This window comes from Pogoniulus pusillus, chromosome 8 (assembly GCF_015220805.1).
Source record: "Pogoniulus pusillus isolate bPogPus1 chromosome 8, bPogPus1.pri, whole genome shotgun sequence".
In the NCBI taxonomy this organism is placed as follows: Eukaryota; Metazoa; Chordata; class Aves; order Piciformes; family Lybiidae; genus Pogoniulus; species Pogoniulus pusillus.
In genome coordinates, this window is record NC_087271.1 from 676,089 (window position 1) to 697,492 (window position 21,404).

The window sequence follows — 21,404 nt, forward strand, 5'->3', positions numbered from 1 at the left end:
GGAAAGGGAGAAACTGGAAAAAGTTGGCATTTTTCACCACTTGTACCTACTTCAGGGTCGTGTCAGAAGGTAGCTACTACTGAAGTCCGGAGTTAAGGGTTGTGGTTTGCAAACGCCTGAGGCGGCTGCGCTCCTCGTTCAGCAGAGACACTTAGCTTACCCTAGAAAGCTGCCCATGGAGTAGCACCCAGAGAGCACTCCGCATGGCACCGTGCAAGCAGTGAAAAATCAGATAGTCGTTAGTCACTGGGATTATGCAAGAAGGCACAGGAGGGGAGTGGGGGTGGCGGGGAAGCGTGTGCCGGAAAGAAATAACTAATCGCAGGGTGGCCACACATTCCTAGAATGCCAAAGAAGAGCCTGGGTGCTCTCCACCTTGCAGCGAGCGGAAGGCGCGGCGCGGCGCGCCCCCGGCCCCCAGAGGCAGCAGGGCGGCCGGGCGGGAGGGCGCTGGGAACAGAAGCCTCCGACCCGTGCGGCAGCTGGGGCTCCCCCGGGGCACCCGCGTCCCGGGGCGACGCCTGTCCGCCAGCAAGCCCGCAGCAGGCAGGCTCCCGAGGAGCTTCCACTCACCCCACGGGGCGGCCGGCGCTGACAGGAAGCCGGCCCCGGGGGCAGCCCGCCCGGGGCAGGCCGCAGCTCACCTCGGTCTCCACTACTTCGTGGTAGGCGGGCGGCGGGTCGAAGCCACCTCCTCCTCCTCCGCCGCCGCCGCCGCTGCCGTCCCCGTCGCTGCCGCGGGGGCCCTGCCCGCCGGCGGGGGAACCGTGCCCGCCAGGGGGGCCCTGTCCGCTCTCCATGGGCTCGTAGCCGCCGTAGTGGAGACCGGGCCGCTCGTTCGTGAGCAGCGCCACGGCCTCGTTAATGTCGTTCTTGGCCAGGCGAAGGGCCTTGCGGATGGCGGCCGCGTCCGAGAAGCCCATGCAGAGCAGCGTGGTCATGTGCTGCTCCTCCTCGCTCTCCATGGCCGCGCCGCGCCGGGCCGGGCCGGGCCGGGCCGGGGGGCAGGAGGGGCGGAGGGGCAGGGGAGGGGGCGCGGGGCCGGGCCGGGGGCGCCGGGCTCAGGCGCTGCCCGCCCCGCGCGCCGCCATGCTGACGGCAGCGCCTCTGCCCGCCCCCCGCGCGCCGCACACGCGGCCCGGAAGCGGCGCGGGGCGCGGCGGGAGGCCCGCGTCACGTGGGCGGGGAGGCGGCGCCAGGGGACCGGAGCGGCCGCGGGGAGCGGCGCCCCCGGGCAGCCGCCGCCGTCGCTACGGCAACCGGGCGGGGCGTGCCCGAGCGGCCACGTGAGGGAAGCGGCGTTACCGCGGCAACGGGCCCCGCGCGGAGCCGCCCGCGGCCTGGCGCTGCGGCGGAGCCCGCCCGGAGGGAGCCGCGCTTCGGCGCGCCGGCGGCGCCCTGCCCGCACCCTGCCCGCAGGTAGCGCCTCCTGTCATTCCGGCTCCGGCTCTGGATGAGCCCCGAGGGGCGGCTGGGCGTGCGCAGCGAGGCGCGGCAGGCTCGGGAAGCCGTGAGGGGGGAAGGCGCCAGGGGCGGTGGGCGGGAAGCAGGCCTCGCCTCGAGCACTGTGCGCAGCTCTGGGCCCCGCGCTTCGGGGAGAGCACTGAGGCGCTGGAGCGGGTCCGGGCGAGAGCGAGGAGACTGGTGAGGGGGCTGGAGGGCTGAGGAGGAGAGGCTGAGGGAGCTGGGGGTGCTCAGCCTGCAGAAGAGGAGACTTAGAGGGGACTTAGGTTCGAGGCTGGCCTTGATGATCTTGGAGGTCTTTTCCAGCCTCGGTGATTCGGTGATTCTGGGCTGGAAGGGACCCACAAGGGTCATCTTCTCCACCCTCCCTGCAAGCAGCAGGGACACCTCCAGCTAGCCCAGGCTTCCCACAGCCACATCGAGTCTGATTTTGGGTGTCTCCAGGAATGGGGCCTCAACCACATTCCTGGGCAGTTTGTTCCAGTATTTTACCACTCCCATTGTAAAGAACTTCTTGTGTCCAGCCTAAATCTGCTCCAGTTTAAACCACTGTCCTGCCAACTACAAGCCCTGCTAAACAATCCCTCCCCAGCCTTCATAGAGGTCCCCTTCAGATATTGAAATGTAGCCCTGAAGCCCAGAGAATTCCAGGTTGGAAGTGACCTCAAGGATCATCCATCCAACCTTTCCTTGGGTAGAATGAGTTCTGTAGGAGACAGCCCAACTTGTGAGTGGCACCAGGGCAGCAAGTCCTGGAGCACAGGGGGTGAGCAGCAGCGTTTTGCCTGCTGCAGCAGAGGATGTGGTTCACAGGAGCACGCTCGCAGTGCACTGCCGTCGCTGCCAGCTCCCAGCATACTCCTCTGTGGAAATGTGTCCTTTAAGCCTACAGTGTAGCAAGAGAGAGATGCAAATCTGTACCGAAGGAGGAACAGTGCAATCAGAGAGCAAAAATTTAGGTGTATTACTAATGCCCAAAGCTGAAAAGAAGGCGTGTGCATTTCTTACAAACCATTTAGTGCACTCTGGCACTGCAGATCCATCAGGAGGTCTGGATCTCCTGGCGAGCTCCCCGGCAAAAGTCACCACCTCATTTTAGTCATGTCTTTTCTATGGCCAGAGAAAAAAGGAGGAAGGAGGATGCAGATAAAGAGATTTGTCAAGATGAGTGCTGTTATCTGCATACATACATTTGTCTTTAAGGCTTCTGGCAAACTATTCCGTGTTACCGGTGGCTGACTCACTGAAAGCACTGGGGTTAGGAACCTAGAAAGTGCTGAAATCTGAGGTACAAATCACACTCAGCCAGCAGGAAACCTGAGAGTGCAGGGCACACCATCAGTACTGAGGTATCTAACCCACAGGAGCTTTCAAGGTCTGCTGCTGCTCGTGACTTTGTCTGTAGAAACAATCACAGAATCACAAAATTGTCAGGGCTGGAAGGGACCTCAAGGATCAGCCAGTTCCAACTCCCCTGCCATGGGTAGGGACGCCTCACACTAGAGCAGGTTGCTCAGAGCCACATCCAGACTGGCCTTAAACACCTCCAGTGATGAGGCTTCCACCACCTCCCTGGGCAACCTGTTCGAGGCGCTCACCACTCCCATGCTGAAGAACTTCCTAACATCCAATCTGAATCTTCCCACTTCTAGTTTTGCTCCATTCCCCCCAGTGCTATCACTACCCAACACCCTAAAAAGTTCCTCCCCAGCTTTCTTGTAGGCCCCTTTCAGATACTGGCAGGCCACAATAAGGTCTCCTCAGAGCCTTGTCTTCTCCAGACTGAATAACCCCAACTGTCTCAGCCTGTCCTCATAGCAGAGCAGCTCCAGCCCTCTGCTCATCCTTGTGCTCCTTCTCTGGACACGCTCCAAAGAGACAAACTGATGGATCAGTCTGTTGGACTGGAAAGGTTTTGGGTTAGTTTTTGGGTTGCAGTATGTTACCAGTGCTGCCATGTTCCTTTTGTACCCCTAAGGCTCCTTCATCTTGCTGGTTTGTCCCTGGCTTTCTCTGATTTTCATGTTATTTTTCATTCCTGCAGGCTGACGTTCATTGGGACGGAGGTAACGTGCATATGACTCCCCGCTTCAGCTCCTGGATCTAAGGAAAGCCTTTCATTGCCTCTGGTCTCCAGTTATAAAAGAAACTGTTATGGCTCAGGCTCGCAGGCTTCAGGAAAGTTCCAGCACCTCAAATGCATTCAGTTAATATGCTGAATATTGACTCACATGTGGCCAGCACTGAAATGACACTTCCTCATTTCTGAAGCATGGCTTAATCTTCACAGCCTGGTGAAGTCAGCTGGCATCATTTTCCCCTATGAATGGGGAAAAATGGCAGGAAAAAGTAAGGTATTTTATGAAATGCCATTATTGCCTTCAGGTTTTATTCAAGGAAGTGCTCCTGTAAGTTTCTGCTGAGCTAACTAATGAAAACATACCAGAAGTAATGGAGGAAGTGATTGTGATCCCAGGTGACTAAGAAAGAAGAGAATGCTTTCTGTTAAGTTACCTATGCCCAGCTGCCTTGAAGGAAGTTGGAAGGGAATTTGCCTTTCCCAATATGTAAGGGCCACACTTGGACACAGCAGCCCAATATAACTGACAGTGAGGTGTGCTAAAATTAGTTTATACAGCATCTTTGCTGCACTGACAGCATCTCCCCTGGGGCTGCTTAAGGCACAAGGCCCTGCGTTCCTGCTCAGTGAAAGAATGGGTGCGTCTTTTTTCAGCACTTACTCAGCCTGGCAGTCTCAGTCTGCAAGTGTTTTTCATGTGTTGTCACTTGGAGAGACGTTGCAAGGAGAAGCAGAGCAAACTTGTCTGAGAACAAGAGAAGCAGTGAGAGAATCACAGCGTCACAGACTGTTAGGGGTTGGGAGGGACCTCAAAAGATCATCCAGTCCAACCCCTCCTGCCAGGGCAGGATCACACAGGAACACATCCAGGTGGGTTTTGAATGCCTCCAGAGAAGGAGACTCCGCAGCCTCTCTGGGCAGCCTGCTCCAGAGCTCTGGCACCCTCACAGAGAAAAGGTTTTTCTTTCTGTTCCTGTGGCACTTCCTCTGCTCCAGCTTGCACCCAATGCCCCTTGGACATCCCTGAGCAGAGCCTGGCTCTGTCTTCCCAACACTGCCCTTCACATCTGTAGCAACATGACCAAGGGCACCCCTCAGGCTCCTCTTCACCAAGCTACAGAGCCCCAGCTCCCTCAGCCTGTCCTCACAGGGAGATGTTCCATTGCCTTCAGCAGCTCTGTGGCTCTGTGCTGGAGTCTTTCAAGCAGTTCCCTGCGTCCCAGGAAGTGCAAGGAGACAAGAGACGGAAAGAAATTGAAGCAAGGAGCAAATATGCTGAAGATCTGCCTTTGGATACCTTGGAGTTTGCAGCTGTGTAGTTGCCAGTGTGATTTGACACATTTGCTAGTTATTTGACTTATGGAAGGTAGTTACTGTCTACAGCATGCATCCTGTGTGCATCCTTAAGCATGTGTGGACACAAGGAAGCCCTGTGTTACAGAAGAGAGACCATCTGGATCAGAAACAGCAGTTTTTGTAAGTGGTCATGCTGTGACATCATAGAATGGTTTAGGTTGGAAGGCACCTCAAGGATCAGCCAGTTCCAACCCCCCACCATAGGCAGGGACACCTCCCACCAGAACAGGTTGCTCAAGGCCTCATCCAACCTGGCCTTGAACACCTCCAGGGAGGTTGTGGAGCACAGAAGCCCTGATTGAAGATCACATTTGGTGCTTTTGTGCTCCACAACTTCCTGGGCAACCTGTGCCAGTGTCTCACCACTCTCACTGTCAAGAACCCTTTCCTAAAATCCAGTTTCAATCTCCCCTCTGCCAGTTCAAACCCATTCCTCCTCGTACTGTCATTGCCAGACCCTGTCAATAGTCCCTCCCCAGCCTTCCTGTAGCCCCCTTCAGATACTGGAAGGCCATTCCAAGGTCTCCTGGAAGCCTTCTTCAGCCTGCAGAGCCCCAATTCTTGTAGCCTGTCCTCAGAGCAGAGCTGCTGCAGCCCTCTGAGCATCTTTGTGGCCTCCTCTGGACTGGCTCCAACACTTTTTGTGTTGGCCATGGAGCTGCCAGGTAGAGTTTGCTGGAGAGTTGCAGTCAGTTCTGCGCAGGTGCTGCAGTAGGAGTGCTGAATTATTTTGTCTTTTTAACTGACAGAGCTTCTCTTCATCCACCCCTTGTAAAGGCAGTCCTGTGTTTGCAAGCTCACTAAGCAGCAAATGCAGAGGTTTTCCTCAAAGAGAAGCTGCTCTTTTGTGCTGGTGGAACACACACATGCGGCCAGACAGGCTAAGAGGTGGCTCTCTGGCTTGCTGAGCTTGGAGGTTTCCTCTGTTTACAGCTGTTGGGGAATTGGAGACAAAATCTGTCATGTAATTGGGAGCATCCTTTGCTGCCCTGGTTCTGTTTCTTTCCCTTACCTTCCCAGCCACAGCTGTTACATAGAAGGCAATGCAGAGTTTCGTGTGGTGCCACTCAATCTTTGATTGCATTTGTACACAGGGTAAAGAGTTTCCTCCATACTTTGTTAGGAGTACCAGAGGAATACATTGCCAAGGGAAGCTCCATACAAGCTAAAACTCACTGCTCATAAATCTTTCATAAGTAATGACTAAATATGGGAAACCAGGACAGAATTGAACTACAGGGCTCCACTGCAGCACAAAAGGACTTGTATGAGAACTGGAGTTAGAGCAGCTGGAAGAGATTCCTTTGCAGTTGTTGCCTGAATGAAGAGTGTGGGTGAGCCTGTCTGAAATCCAGCTCCTTTGCCTGGAAGGGGAAAACACATTTGTTTTTTTCCCTCTGATGTTAATAGTTTGGGACTGGGCACCTAATATAGCTGGATCTCCGGACTGTAAGGTGAAGCCTTTGTCTTGTCTACCAGATGAACAGAAGCACGCTGCACAGGCTGCAGGGTAGACACATATTTGGTATAGCCTTGAATTAGCTTATCAGAAGAGGCAGCAAAGCAAGTGATACTGTCTTGCAGGAAACCTCACTACTCTGTGGAGACAAGGGAGTAACTTGCTGGTGGGAAATATCTTGTCCCTGTACCCCAAAACATACCAAGCACTAACAAGAGCAATAAGGGGTCCCTAATCTTGTGGTTTGTGTGGGCAAGGCACTTCTTGCTTTTTAGCATAGCTGGGTGTTGGGGTAAAGAATACTACCTGAAGAGAGTAGCTGAGCTATCACAGAACCCAGCTTTTGTAGAGGATTGCCAAGAATTAGTTTAGGTTTTCTGGAATGACTTTATCTTTCCTTCCTTCCTTTTATTCCTTGTCCCACCCAGTTTCTTACAGTTTCCTGCTTCTGCTTTATATATAGCTAAATGTAATAGGTGGGGTTTAAGAAAGTGCTTCAGGGACCAGATAGTGCAAAGCCCCCTGGCAAATCACATTTCTTATCTGTAGATATTGATGAATGGTGCTCGGCTGCCATTAGCAGAGAGGTTATGTAGAGAACTATGTGAACCCCTTGAGAAGTGCAGCTGCAGTTGGCAAGTAACAAAGTAGATCATAGAATCACAGAATGCTAGGGGTTGGAAGTGACCTCCAGAGATCATCGAGTCCAATCGCTCTTCCAGAGCAGGGTCACCTAGGGCAGGCCACACAGGAATGCATCCAAATGGGTTTTGGAAGTCTCCAGAGGAGGAGACTCCACAACCTCTCTGGGCAGCCTGCTCCAATGCTCCAGCACCCTCAGTGTAAAGAAGTTTCTCCTCCTGTTGAGGGGGAACCTCCTATGTTCCAACTTACAGCCACTGTTCCTTGCTCTAGCACTGAGCACCATCACAGTGAGCCTGCACCTGACAGCCAGCCCTCAGCTGGTTCTAGGCACTGGTAAGATCCCCTCTCAGCCATCTCACCGCGCAGATGCATTTGGCAGCTCAGGTAGCTGTGCAGCTTCACACAAAGCAAAGCCTTCAGCAGACACAAGGTTCATGCAATCTACTTTTTATCTGTGTTAGGAGGTTTTTTGCTGCCTCCACAGCTTTTGGGCAGCTAGAAGGGAGATTTGTGCTGGGGTAAGTGCCAAGGCAAGGCCTGCTGTCAGCAGTGATTTGCAAAGAGGCAGTTCACTTCGGTTTCCAGCTGGGACTCATGTGCCCTGCTAATCATAATTACAATGTTTAGCTCTAATACAGTGCTTTTAAGATGAGTTATCTAACAAGCCCTTTAAGGGGATGGAGGCCTATCATTAGCTCCTCCACATGTATTAATTTTTACTGTTGCTGCAAACCATAGTGGAGCTGAATGGGACAGGAGAAAGGTGGACAGATCTGGCAGTGCTGATGTGCCTCCTCCAGCAAGCCTGTTGCCGCTGTTGTTCTAGCGTCCAAAGGGAACAGGAGCTGAGGCATGACCGGTTTGGGGCAGCAGAAGCTGGATACCTGCTGGTCTCCTGAATGCAGGAATGAAGTTTCACACTGTTTGCCTTGAATGGAAGCAGCATGACGTGAGTGTGAAAGGAGTGGAGTGGTGCGCTGCGGGAAACAGGACTGAAAGGAGAGGGCAGCTGACTCCAGAGGCTCAGCAGATCTGCCCCCTCGGCCTTGCTCTCTCAGTTTGTTCCAGCTCTTTGACTCAGACCATCTCTCCCAGGTCTCACAACACATCTCCACAGCTCTGGGCTGGAAAACCAAACAATTGCAAGGAGGTTCATTCTTCCTGAAACAGGCTCCCCAGGCTGTGGAAAGGAAAGCTAGGGCTGAACTTTGAAAGAAGCTGAAAGCACTGAGATGTAGAAATGCAGAGTGAGGCCATTCAGTAAAATCAGACTTGGAACAGTGCCCTGAAAAAAAATGCAGTTATGACTAATCCATTGGTAGTGTGTATGGTCGTAGGTAGAAGTCTTCTTTTCAAGGTCTTTTCTCTCCCTAAGCTGGCTACAGTTCTTCACTGCCAGTTTAGATCAATGGCATGTTAATGTGTGAGTCCAGCATCTGAGCTGCAAGGACAGAAGTCATTCTGATGCTGGAGTGGCCCTGGCTGAGCTGCTGGTGAAGGGGAGAAGTGATGCAAACAGGATATTTGGTGTCACACTGCAGCAGCACCCTGAGAGACCCACCCAGGGGCAGGCACTTGAAGGGTCACTCTCTCCTTCAGCCAAGTTAGCTGAGGAAACTTGAGGTAACCGCTGGCTGCAGAGCTCAGTGTGTGCAGGGCACGCTTGGGCAGTGACATTTCAGGGGTGAAGCAACCTGAAATGGAAACTTGTGGTGGTGGTGTTCTGCTGAGCAAATCTCTGAGGCACCACACAATTTTCAGGGCAGCCTTTGGGTGCTTTGCTTTTGTCCTCCTGTAGTCCCAGTCTTGTTTGCTGATCCAATCCACTGCTTACAGACCTTGCAGTCTTACTGCAGTCAGCAGAGCTGTGAATTGATGCAGTTCTGGAGCCCCCATTGCAGGAGAGATTTGGATGTGCTGGAACCATGAGGATGATCAGAGGGCTGGAGCACCTCTCCTGTGGAGACAGGCTGAGACAGTTGAGGCTGTTCAGTCTGCAGAAGAGAAGGCTTCCAGGAGACCTTATTGTGGCCTGCCAGTATCTGAAGGGGGGTACAAGAAAGCTGGGGAGGGACTTCAGATTTAGAGTGTTGGGTAGTGATAGGACTGGGGGAAATGGAACAAAACTAGAAGTAGGGAGATTCAGATTGGATGTTAGGAAGAAGTTCTTCAGCATGAGGGTGGTGAGAGACTGGAAAAGATTGACCAGGGAGGTGGTGGAAGCCTCATCCCTGGAGGTGTTTATGGCCAGGCTGGATGTGGATGTGGGCAACCTGCTCCAGTGTGAGGCGCCCCTGCCCATGGCAGGGGGTTAGAACTGGCTAATCCCTGAGGTCCCTTCCAGCCCTGACAATTCTGTGATCCTGTGGATTCATTGTAAACGTGGGGGGGGGGGGGGGGGGGCTGTAGGGGGAGCAGCATGGAGGCTGTTTAGGCAGGTAGGAAGCAGCACAGGGAGTTCAAGGTTGATAGGCTATGCTCAGCTTAAAACTACATCAGTCTAGCTAAAGGCGGTGCAATGTGGCAGCAGTGCCTGTAGTAACATGCAGGGCTCCGAGGGGAAGGCTGTTCTCTGGAGTGCCTGTGGGTCTGCTATCCAGGAACAAAAGCAGCTGGCTTTGTTTCCTTGATGGAGGCTGAAACGTGGCACAGCAATGTGATAGAGCAACAGGGAGCTCCTTGCTGGCTTTTTGCCCTGTGCAGATTCCTTCTGAATTAGCTTTTGACCTTTAAAGAAAGATCTGCTCCTTCAGGTTCTCATTGTCTGCCTTCTGCACTGAAGCTTGAGAAACAAGTCTGTGAAGCTGGAGGATTTTTAAGCTCTAATTAGTGAGGCACAGAATAGGTGGGAAGGAGTCTGCTGAGGGAGAGACTCCCCCAATGGAAACTGGTTTACAATCTGGTTTCTTTCTGTCTTTAAATTTACTCTGTTCCAAGGCAGCACAGGCCTGTGTGGTGCTGGGTTTAAATCAGCACAACCCCCTGGTTTATGTTAAAGACTGGTGCACAGCTCCTGGACTGCCCTTGAGAGGCACCTCCTGATCCAAACATCACCTCATTTGCCCTCGGTGCTGTGGAAACCTGGAGCCGTGTCCTGCTGCCAGGAGTTTGTACTGGAACACTGCAGCTGCTTGGCGCCAGCAGCCCCATGCAGGCATGTGGAGGTGGGAGAGGTGAAAACTGATTATCCCGGCTGAAAAATCCAGGGCTGCTTAGGCAGAGGGGCTGTGGTGGGAGAACTCTTTCCCCCTTTTTAGTGTCTTTAATGTAGAATCACAGAATCATAGAATCAAGCAGGTTGGAAGAGACCTCCAAGCTCATCCAGCCCAACCTAGCACCCAGCCCTGGCCAAGCAACCAGACGATGGCACTAAGTGCCCCAGCCAGGTGCACGGCGACTCCACCACCTCCCTGGGCAGCCCATTCCAGTGGCAATCACTCTCTCTGCCATTAACTGTCGAACTTCACCTTGAGTATCTCCAGGCATGGGGCCACAAGTACCTCCCTGGGCAACCGGCTGCAGTGTTCCAGCACCCTCATGGTGCAGAACTTGTTCCTAACATCCAATCTAAATCTGCTCTTCTCTAGTATGAAGCCATTGCCTCTCACCTTATCACTGAAGGCCTTTGGAGACAATCTCTCTGCAGCTTTCTTGTAACCTCCTTCAGGTACTGGGAAGCCTCTATTAGGTCTCCCTGGAACCTCCTCTTCTCCAGGCTGAACACCCCCAGCTCCCTCAGCCTGTCCTCATGGCAGAGGTGCTCCAGCCCTCTGATCATTTTCATGGCCCTCCTTGGACCTGCTCCATCAGGTCCACGTCCTGCCTGTGTTGAAGGCTCCCGAGCAGGGGCTGTTTATTCATGCAGCACCTGGTGCTGTAGGCTCTGGCTAGTCTCTAAATCCTGATGTTGCTGGGCAATGATGAATGCTGTCCTGCAGCAGGAAGGCCTCTTCTGTGGGGCAGGCTGGATCTTGAATTTGAGGTTCACTCTGTCAGTGCTAGAGACCTCAGTGAAAACCAGGGTGTTGTGTGTGCAGCAGGCCTGCAAACACTTCCTCTGTTTTACACTGTTTGGGTTTTTATTGCAGTGACAAATGAGCCAAAGCAGAGACAGCACAGTAACTCAAACCCTGCTTGCTTAAAGGCAACTGAATCTCTAGCAGTGTTGGGGCAAGACTGGTATCAGCAGCTGAACCAGAGCTCCTGGAGAGGATGCTTATCAGATCATCTAGCAAAGCCTTCCTGACTTGTAGGATTTGAGGTAGAAATGCCAGCTTGATAAACACAGCCTACAGAGCAGGCAGCTGCTGCTGTTGGGCTGCAGGTCATCCATCCAGCTAACTTCACCTCTGTGCTCAAGGGTGGGCCTTGCCTGGGCTCTGCTTGCTGCACTTGCTCATGCTCTACAGGAAAGGTGGTGGCCATGGTGTTTGTCTCTCAAATGGTGGCCCAGGCAAGTGGCACAGCTCATGTCACACAATAATAGAATCACGGAATGGCTCGGGTTGGAAGGGACCTTAGAGATCATCTACTCCAACCTCCCTGCCACGGGCAGGGACACCCCAACTAGATTCAGCTGCTCAAGGCCCCATCCAGCCTGGCCTTCAGCACCCCCAGGCAGGAGGCAGCCTATGCCAGAGTCTCACCACCCTCATCCTGAATAACTTAAGCTGCAGCCTAACCCTGCTCTGCCTCAGCTCCAAACCATTCCCTCTTGTCCTGTCTCCAGACACTCTGATGAGAAGTCCCTCTGCAGCCTTCCTGTAGGATCCCTTCTCTTCTCCAGCTGCACAAGGGCAGCTCCCTCAGGCTGTGCTCAGAGCAGAGGTGCTGCAGCCCTGGGTCTCTGCACACAAGTGACACTGGGAGGCCTGGCCACAGGACACTGATGTTAGTGGTGACGAATCGCTTTGCTTCCACAGCCAGGATGGGCTTGTTCTATTGGTGCCCCAAAACCCTCTCTCTCCCACACTGTGATCTGTACAAAACTGTTTGGCAAGGTATGAGCTCTGCCTGGCGTGTGGGCAGGAGCAGGGCCACAGCCTGGTCTGGAAAACATGCCAGATGTGGTCCAGGCTTGTGGGGAGAACAAGGTGGGGACCAGAGGTGCCACTCCTGTGCTCAGTTCATGTGACTTGCCCAGCCTGTTTCACAGACTCAGAACTACTGATCTTGACTATGTTTTGGCCTGGCTGGCATTCCCTAACTGGCAGTGTCCTGGGGCTTCTTCCAGGTTTTATTGTCTCTGTTGGTGTGATGGATGCTGGAAATAAGGACACGTTGGACACGTTGCTGCTGCTGTTGTTGCTGGGGCTGCCGTTAAAGCTCCTTACTGGCATTTGCCCTCCTGTGGAAGGCATAGATGAGCTATTTATAAACGTGCAGGGAGATTCCCACCTCTGTAGCTGGTGCTCTCATTTAAGGGTAATCCCCACCAGGAGGGGAGAATCTCTCCAGGACTACAAATGAGGTTAGTGGCAGAGCTGAACATAATCCACTTCTGAGCCTGAGTGCTCTCTTCATGATGCGTTGGGTTTGTGGGAGCAGGAGCTGGAGGGCAGAAGCAGCTCACGGTTTTCCCATCAGCTCTGCCTTTTACAGCATCATCTCCCACCTCAGGGTGGAGAGAGGCTCCTGTGCTGCTGCACAGTCTCCTCTCCAGCCTTTGCTCCTGTCTGCAGCAGATCCAGCCTGGTGTGCAGCAGGCGGTGGCTCTTGCCCTGGGGCAGTCCAGTCCCAGGCACGTGGAGTTTGGTCTCTACTTCTCAAACACTCTTCCGAGAGCAGATGGAGCAACCTGCTTCCATTGCAGCTGTCCTGTAAGGTCTGGAATTACCTCACTCTTTAAAGCCTGCCAAGAGGCAGATTAATGTAGTTGGGTTCCTGCGGCACCTGACTGCCTTTTACCTTCCCACGTGGGGATTTGCTGGTGACTAACAGGCAAGCTGCTTGCTCTGTCCTCAGCGGAACGTGGCTCTGCTGCCTGACTCCTGGGGCTTCCGAAGCTGAGGGAACTTCGAGACCTGCCCCTCAGTGTCCAGCTTGGTTAGGGCTGCCCAGAGGACTCAGGTGGGGGTAGGCAGACGCAGACTCACTCCAAACGGGTAGCATGCGCCTAGGTGCCTTGAGAAACGAGGCTGCTGCTATGTGCTTGCAGCCAGGAAACGAAACTGCTGCTTTCCCGGAGAGCTGCTGGCTGTATCTGCAGGATGCAGTGCCCTCTCTCGGCCCTCTGGGCTGAGGATCCTGCCGTGCTGGAGTAGCCGCGGGGACAGTCAGAGAGGTGCTGCGGCTTACAAACTCGGTCAGACACACAGACATGTAGGTGAAGCCAGCTTCCCCTCCAGGACCTCACAGGAGCAGCTTCAGCACCACAGGAAATCGTTTGTGGGGAAAAAGAGCTTCTGAGTGCGCAAGAAAGCCGTGTGAGAATAGAGTAAAATAGAACAGAACAGAATAGGATAGAGTAGAACAGAACAGCACAGAGTAGAACAGAACAGCACAGAGTAGAACAGGACAGAATAGAGTAGAACAGGACAGAACAGAACAGATCAGAACAGAATAGAATGGAATAGAATCAACCAGGTTGGAAGAGACCTCCAAGCTCATCCAGTCCAACCTACCCCCAGCCCTAGCCAATCAACCAGAGCATGGGAACAGCAGGAATCTGCTTGGCTGGGTTGCTGAAGATGTGGTGGGAGAGTTTGATCTGGATTTTGTGTTTGGGTTTATTTCTTTTGGAGATAAAAGTTCTATGTAAATGTTGGAAAATCACAATTATGACTTGAACTGTTCAGAGAATTCACACTGCAGATGAGATGGGGCAGCAATGTGGGAACAAAGGCTTGTTTGGAAGAGACATCTTGGACTTTATCTCAGCACTTTGGGATAGTGTAGCTCAGACCCCATCTTTAGCTGCTGCCCAGGGGATTTAGTGTGGAGCTGAGCGCTGGGCTGCTCGGTACAGGTGTCTTAGCGAATGGGCTCTGGTGGGTTTGTATCCACACATTTTCCCTGCATGTTAGGGTCAAAGAATAGTGGAATTGTTTTGATTGGAGAGGACCTTTAAAATCACAGAATCACAGAATGTTAGGAGTTGGAAGGTCCCAAAAGATCATCCAGTCCAACCCCACTGCCAGGGCAGGTCACACAGGAACACATCCAGGTGGGTTTTGAGTGCCTCCAGAGAAGGAGACTCCACAGCCTCTCTGGGCAACCTACTGCAGGGCTCTGGCACTCTCACAGGGAAAAAGCTGTCCCCTCTGTACCCATGGCACCTCCTCTGCTCCAGCTTGCACCCACTGCCCTTTGTCCTGCCACTGGACAGCCCTGAGCAGAGCCTGGCTCTGTCCTTCTGACTCTGCCCTTCACATCTTTAGCAACGTGCTCCAAGCTGCAGAGCCCCAGCTCCCTCAGCCTGTCCTCACTGGGGCATGTTCCACTGCCTTCAGCAGCTTTGTGGCTCTGCACTGGACCTTTCCAAGGTCATCAAGTCCAACCATTAACCCAGCACTGCCAGGCCCTGTTCACCTCCACACATCTTTAAATCCCTCCGGGGATGGTGCCTCCACCACTTCCCTGGACAGCCTGTTCCAGGGCTTGACAAGCCTTTTGGGGAAGCATTTTTTCCTAATAGCCAACCTAAACCTTTCCTGGTGTTACTTGGGGCCATTTCCTCTGGAGGCCTTGTTGTGCTTGTTCCTGCCCTTGTGTGGGTGGTTTTGTACTGGCAGTGTCTGACATTGTGGGTAACCCTTTTTATGTCCTGGAGAACCTCATTAACCTGCACAATCTCCTTCTTGCATTGCTGGAATTTTGTGGTACAGCAGGAAAAGGGAGGCTAGCAAAAAGTTAGCTGCTGCTCAGAGTTCTTTTGTTTTGCCTTCTGTCAAAATACTTGCTGTCAGCAAGGAAACCTGATCTGACTTGGCAGTCTTGGGTCAAGAGCTGGCTGGGCCTGGCCCTGTTCAATGTCTTTATTGATGCTCTGGACCAGGGGATTGAGTCCAGCATCAGTAACTTTGTAGATGACACCAAGCTAGGAGCAGCTGAGGAGCTGTTGGAGGGTAGGAGAGCCCTGCAGAGGGATCTGGCCAGGCTGGATGAGTGGGCAGAGGCCATGGGATGAGATTGAATAGGGCCAAGTGCAGGGTTCTACACTTTGGCCATAACAACCCCAAGCAGCACTAGAGGCTGGGGCCAGAGTGGCTGAGAGCAGCCAGGCAGAGAGGGAACTGGGGGTGCTGGTAGAGAGGAGCTGAAGCTGAGGCAGCAGTGCCCAGGTGGGCAGCAGAGTCAATGGCATCCTGGGCTGGCTCAGGAGCAGTGTGGGCAGCAGGACAAGGGAGGTTCTTGTGCCCCTGTGCTCAGCACTGCTCAGGCCACCCCTTGAGTGCTGTGTCCAGTTCTGGGGTCCTGAATTGCAGAGAGATGTTGAGGTGCTGGAAGGTGTTTGGAGAAGGGCAGCAAGGCTGGTGAGGGGCCTGGAACAGAGCCCTGTGAGGAGAGGCTGAGGGAGCTGGGGGTGTGCAGCCTGCAGCAGAGGAGGCTCAGGGCAGAGCTCATTGCTGCCTGCAGGGAGGCTGTAGCCAGGTGGGGTTGGGCTCTGCTGCCAGGCAATCAGCAACAGAACAAGGGGACACAGTCTGGAGTTGTGCCAGGGCAGGTCTGGGCTGGATGTTAGGAGGAAGTCGTTGGCAGAGAGAGTGATTGGCATTGGAATGGGCTGCCCGGGGAGGTGGTGGAGTGGCTGTGCCTGGAGGTGTTGAGGCCAAGCCTGGCTGGGGCACTTAGTGCCATGGTCTGGTTGGTTGGGCAGGGCTGGGTGCTAGGTTGGGCTGGCTGAGCTTGGAGCTCTCTTCCATCCTGGCTGACTCTCTGATTCTGTATTTGTGCTCACCACATGCACTCTGGAAGGTGCAGCAGACAGCAGTAGGCAGGGCTTGGGTCAGAGTGCCACAGGACACGCTGTAAAGTGGAAGTCCTGGGGCTGCAGGAGTTGATGGATCTCTCCCCTTCCATCTAGATGCACATGGAGCCACAGAGCTACGTCTAGAAAAAACACTCTCACCACACCAGACTAGAAAGGTACTGAGATCCCAAATGTCTCACCTCTCCTGCCTGCCTGACCGGAGGGGACACCTCCCCTGGTGGTGCAGATGGCTCCGTGTGCCTGTAGCTCTGCTTCTGCACCACCCTGGTGCTGCCTGCTCTGTGCTGTCACTGGCTGAGAAGTGCCCAGGGACTGTGCCCACACCGTGAGTCAGTGTCAAAGTCTAACCTCCCGCACAGGGACTTGCTGGATCTCATCTAACGCTTACTTCATCCCTCCCTTCAGGAGGCTGTATGTGTCACCTCTGTGGTTTCTGAGCTTTGTGACATCTTTTCTTTGACAGTCTGCCATGCAGTGCCTGTTCAGGTGTGTCAGGGGTCTGATGGCTGTGATCTCCTTGCCGCTGTTCTGGTGAGAAAGCAGCCATCTGAGAGTGACAATCTCCTGCCCTTCTGCCCAGCCTTGCTTCTTTCCACAGCCTTGCAAGCTCACTGCCAGCAGAAAGCTGCTGGGTTCTGCATTAGCCAAGGGCTCTCCAAGCCTGAGTTCACTCCAAGTAGCCACTTGGTATTTTTAGAGTGGTTTACACCTTTCTGAGGTCAGGCCTTTTGAACTAGAATTTTCTTTGCAGCTGAAATGGAAAGCAGCTGAAGGAGGGTTTGGGGGGTGGGGTTTTGGATGGGTTTGGTTTGGTTTCCCCCCCAGTGCAACTAGCCAGGTTTGGAAGCCAGCCTTGGACTCCTGCTCACCAGCTGCATGGAGGACATTGCCCATGTGGCAGGCTCCTTGCTGGGTGATGAGCTTGTGTGGCTCTAACTGTTGACAACCAGCCTGGGCAAGCCTGCAGGTAGCCACGGGCAAGTCCTGCGCCGTTCTCACGCTTCAGCTGGACCAAAAGCATAGGCTGACCCTGCAGCTTCAGGCGACAGCCTCGCAGCCGATGTTTCTGTACGCAGTGAGCCGCTGCTGCCGTTAGGAGAGAAGGAGCCGCAAGGAGCGCTGCCACCAGAGGGCGTTGTTGGACAGGCTATAGGCCCCCCCGGCCGGGCGGGTCGCGGCTCCCGCTCTGCTTCATCTCCGCTTCGGCATCCAACGCTCCCAGCCCCAGCCTGCCGCCACCCACCGCCCTCTGCCAGGCTGTCCGCCCTTGGCACTGCTTGCCCTGGCACTGCTTGCCCTTCACCCGCGGTGACCGTGCTGCAGTGTCAGCCGTGCGGTGCTGCCTCTCCTGCCCGGGGGCCGGTAGCCAGCGCACCGATTGCTGGGGGGGTGCCAGCGACCTGCTCGGAGCTGCAGGACTTGGCACGCTCAGGACCGAGAGACATAAGCCAGACACAACCTGCCCTGCAGTTTGGAAGTACTTGGAGCAGGGATTTGAGTTTGGGGCTGTTTAGGAGATGAAGTTCAGCCTGGGTTCAGAGCACTCCTGCTCCCCATGTAGCCAAAAAAAAAGGCCCTGTGATAGGAGCGAGGAGTAAGGTTCGTGGCTTTTGAAGTTAGTGCCTCATGGGTTGTGCAGCAGGGCTGACATGCTGCTGCTTGCTTGAAATAGAGACTTGTCAGGTTGCTTTTCCAGATGGAAAGAAGCAGATCTAAGGAGCCTGAACAGGTGGGCATGTGAGTGATGTGGGATCCTGCAGGCCTCCCTCTGAGGAAGGCAAACTCTGTGTGAAGAGGGTTTCCTCTCTGTGCCTGGGCTTCAGGGGTGGCAGAGTCTGTTCCTGCTGGTGAGAGATTCCTCTTGGCACCACTTCCCAGGGAGAGCAGCTTGGCTCTGCTGGCTGCTGTGCAGGCAGCCTTAGGGATGGGGTAGTGGAGGAGAGGCTGAGCCTTGTCAATGGACTGTTCCCTCAGCATGGTAGAAAGGGATTGTGATCTTTACAAACTGGAGCAGAGAAGGTTTCAGCTCAACAGGAGGAGAAACTTCTTCACAATGAGAGTGTCAGAGCCCTGGAGCAGGTTGCCCAGAGAAGTTGTGGAGTCTCCTTCTCCAGAGACTTTCCAAACCTACCTGAATGCATCCCTGTGTGACCTGCCCTAGGGGATGCTGCCTTGGCAGGGTGGTTAGACTGGATGACCTCTGGAGTCCCTTCCAGCCTCTAAAGTGCTGTGATCCTGTGATTTGCAGAGACAAGGCTTCCTCAGAGCCAAACTCCAATGCACAAAATCACTCATGGCCGATTCTCTGTGGTTAAAGCCTGGTTCCTGCCTTCCCTGGGCACTGCTTCTGTCCTGGCTGTCCCCAGCAGCAACTTCTGGAGACTTTTGGAGTCACTTAGCAGAGTGATGGAGAGTTGGACCCTGCCCCAGGCAGCACAGAGGCTTTTTGCAGGGCCTCATTCTGAATGTAAAACTGAATGTGAAACTTCATCTGTGAGAAGTTTTGGGATGCTTTTAAGCTTGGAGGAGGAGCTCCTCTGTTGTAGGAGCCTCCATAGCATGAGATACCTTCTGATTCAGAGCACTGCCTGAGATCAGGGCAGGGTTGTTACCTTCTACTGTTGTGTCTTTCACTGCCAGCACACAGATTTAGAGGAGACTTCCTTGGACTCAAAGAGCTGAGTCCAGCTGAGAATCTGGTCCATCTTGGACACACACAGGGCTTTGTTTCAGGCAGTGCTGTCTCTGCAGACATCATGGGCAGGCTCTAACAGTGCACTGGAGACAAAGTTCATGTTTGTGCTTTGGTGGGAACCAGAGTGCTAAAAACTCCATGCCTTGTGCTTAGACCACCAGTCAGGGCTTCCAACACCCTTGGGATGGGGAAGGATTTTGAGGTGGCAGTTCCTTTCTGCTTAGGAGATGAAGCGCTCGCAGCAGTTACTGCAGGGGAATTCAGCTGCTCAGCTCCTGAGTGCTTTGGTATTGGAAGAGTTTAAAAAAAGAGGGCTGGTGATTCTGGAAGTGAGGAGTAAAAATGGTCTGGCACTCAAGGGATGTTTGGGGATGAATGTAGTGCAGGCAGCGTTCCCTCGTAACGTGTCAGGAGGCAGCAGTCCGTGTTGCTGTGCTTGGCGTTAGCAGCCAATGCCTGTGCTTCAGCTGGGACTGCCTGTGCTGAGGGTGATTAATTGCAATTGCAGAGCAGCCTCAGATTCAGCCTGGCCTCTCCAAGGAATAGATGAGTATGCTGAGATGAGGATAATAACTCATTCAAGTGTCATTGCTTTGTGCTGCTTTGTCCCCCTGACGGCAGAGGCGTTCTTGCGATCCAGAGCGTGCTGGAATATTCCTGGGACGTTTCTTTCCCAAGGAGCACTCCCGTTCAGAAGATGGCTTCAGCTGGCTGGGAATGCAGCTTTCCTGCAGAGCCCCAGGTCTGCCCTGCGTGTGGCGGCCTGAGAACGGGTGGAAAGGAGAGGAAGGTGCTGAAACTGAAAGAGAAAACTCCTTGCTCCCTTCCATCCCACACTGCATCCTGAGCTGGCTGAGGCCTTTGGCAGGGCCTCCTGCTCTTCATGTCACCAGTGGTTAGGCCATGTGTTGGAAAGAGTTTCCTCCTGGAGTTGAGCAAGAAAGAGCTACTCTGCCAGGAGAACAGAGGTCAACAGCTCACCACTATGTCATGCCCAGAGAGCAAATGGGACCTGTGGCAGGAGTGGAGGTGCTTGCATGTCAGAGCAAATAAGATGCTTTTATCCTCTCCCTTTTGCTTCAGTTAGGCAGCAAAGTTCTGATCCAACAAAAAGCCTGAAACAGCAAAAAGAACACCTCTGCTTTGCCCTTCTCTGGACATGCTCCAGCAGCTCAATGTCTGTCTTATAGTGAGAGGCCCAGACCTGAACTCAGTACTCGAGATGCAGCCTCAGATCCAAGCTAGATCCTGTACTGCAGGTTCAAACTTCTGTCCTCAGGGCACCACCTCCCAGCTGTGGGATTTTAGCAACAGCCAGTTGTCTCCTGGCCCGTGTTGTGTGAACTGCAGGGAACTGACTTCTCCTGGTGGAAAGCTAAGTTTTCTTTTTGCTCTCTTCAGTCTCTCTGCAGCTCCACCACTTGTAGTGGCATTGCCATTGCATCAAACCATGTTTGGGCTTTGCTGGCTTTTGATTTGGTAATAGATCAGGGTGAAGGGAAGTGACTGATCACTCCCCAGTCCATTCCAGGAGAGAAATGGTTCTTTTTTGATCAAACACTGAGTTTTGTATCTTCATTTGCTGCTGTCTTTGTGATTTCGTGCCATGGAGGTAGCTCTGGGCTTGTCAAAGGCTGTTCTTTAGGTGGTGGCACTCAGCAGAAAGGGCAGTGTGCCTTAAGCAAGGAGTAGGCAGCTTAGTTTTAAACACTCACCAAGCTTGGTCCTTCAGGCAGCTCTTCAAGAGTTTTGCACCATCAGAGGAGTAGAGAAGAAAGGAGAAAGTGGCAGAGAGTGTTTGTGTTGAGCTCTTTATTTAGCCCCAAAAGGCCAGAGCAAAGCAGCACACCACAGAGTGCCCAGGACAGGGGAGGGAATTTCCGTTTCAGTGCGGGTGAGAAGTAGGTCTCCTTAGGAAGGGTTTGGGTGACAAAGCTAAATGCACTCCACGTTTCTCCTCCAATCTATGTTTAATTATTCATGTGTGGATTCTTTTGTCAGGTTAACAAGGAATTTGCCAGAAGCCAGCCCACAAAGGCTGGAGTTGTGGTATTCCAGCAGACATCCTGAACAAACCCCACTGTCACAGGCAATCAGCATCCCTGGGGAGGTGGCCTGTTAGTAGGGTGGGTACTAATTGGGATCATTCTGCAGAAGATAATTGTTTGTGACACCCATGCTGGTTGGACCCACAATATCTTCCCAGCCTGCAAATGGTCCCTGACAGTTTTGATGAAGTTGAAGTTTGGACTCTGAATAAATCTGCAGAAGAAGACAAAAAAAAAAACCTGTGCAGCTTCCACTGGAAACTGTTTGGAGAGCAGCAGAGCTGTGCCCTGGGTCAGCCTCCAGGAATGGAGCCACAGGAGCAGACAGGCAGAGGGGCCACTCAGTGGGGCTTGCCAGGCTGCTGGTTTTGCCTTTGTGTTTAATTAAGAACCTGGGAGAAGACCAGCCAGGCCAGATTGAAAAGGGGAGGGCTGGGTGGCTTAGCTTGCACAGGACAGGGATGTCCTAACCAAGGACTCTGGGGCAGCAGGGCAGGAGAGGGGATCCTGCAAATCCCTCCTTCCAGTGGTCTTGTCAAAATGCAAGCACTTCCCTGGAGACCTGGCTGGATCCTCAAGGAGCACAGAGTGTGGCTGGTTGGAAGAGACCTCAAAGATCATCCAGTCTAACCCTCAGCCCAGCATGGCCTCAGTAAACACATCACCCTGGGGCCTGTGATTGCTCAGTGCTACCTGAGCTAACTGGGGGGAGAGGAAGCAATGCC

The 21,404-nt window shown here is 53.6% G+C and overlaps 1 protein-coding gene and 1 long non-coding RNA gene across 5 annotated transcripts in view; one reads left to right on the forward strand and one right to left on the reverse strand.

Annotated features, from left to right (window-relative positions):
• USP24 (ubiquitin specific peptidase 24) overlaps window positions 1–984 on the reverse strand; it is a 75,090-nt gene extending 74,106 nt beyond the window's left edge. For all 3 annotated transcript variants that reach the window (XM_064146924.1, XM_064146923.1, XM_064146922.1), the window contains exon 1: window positions 645–984. In XM_064146924.1, the coding sequence (XP_064002994.1) occupies window positions 645–965 (321 nt within the window). In that variant the 5' untranslated portion in view covers window positions 966–984. The remainder of the gene's footprint in view (window positions 1–644) is intronic.
• A 2,535-nt stretch (window positions 985–3,519) lies between these two features.
• LOC135177249 (uncharacterized) overlaps window positions 3,520–21,404 on the forward strand; it is a 247,834-nt gene continuing 229,949 nt past the window's right edge. For both annotated transcript variants that reach the window (XR_010302999.1, XR_010303000.1), the window contains exon 1: window positions 3,520–5,020. This is a non-coding gene — a long non-coding RNA (uncharacterized LOC135177249). The remainder of the gene's footprint in view (window positions 5,021–21,404) is intronic.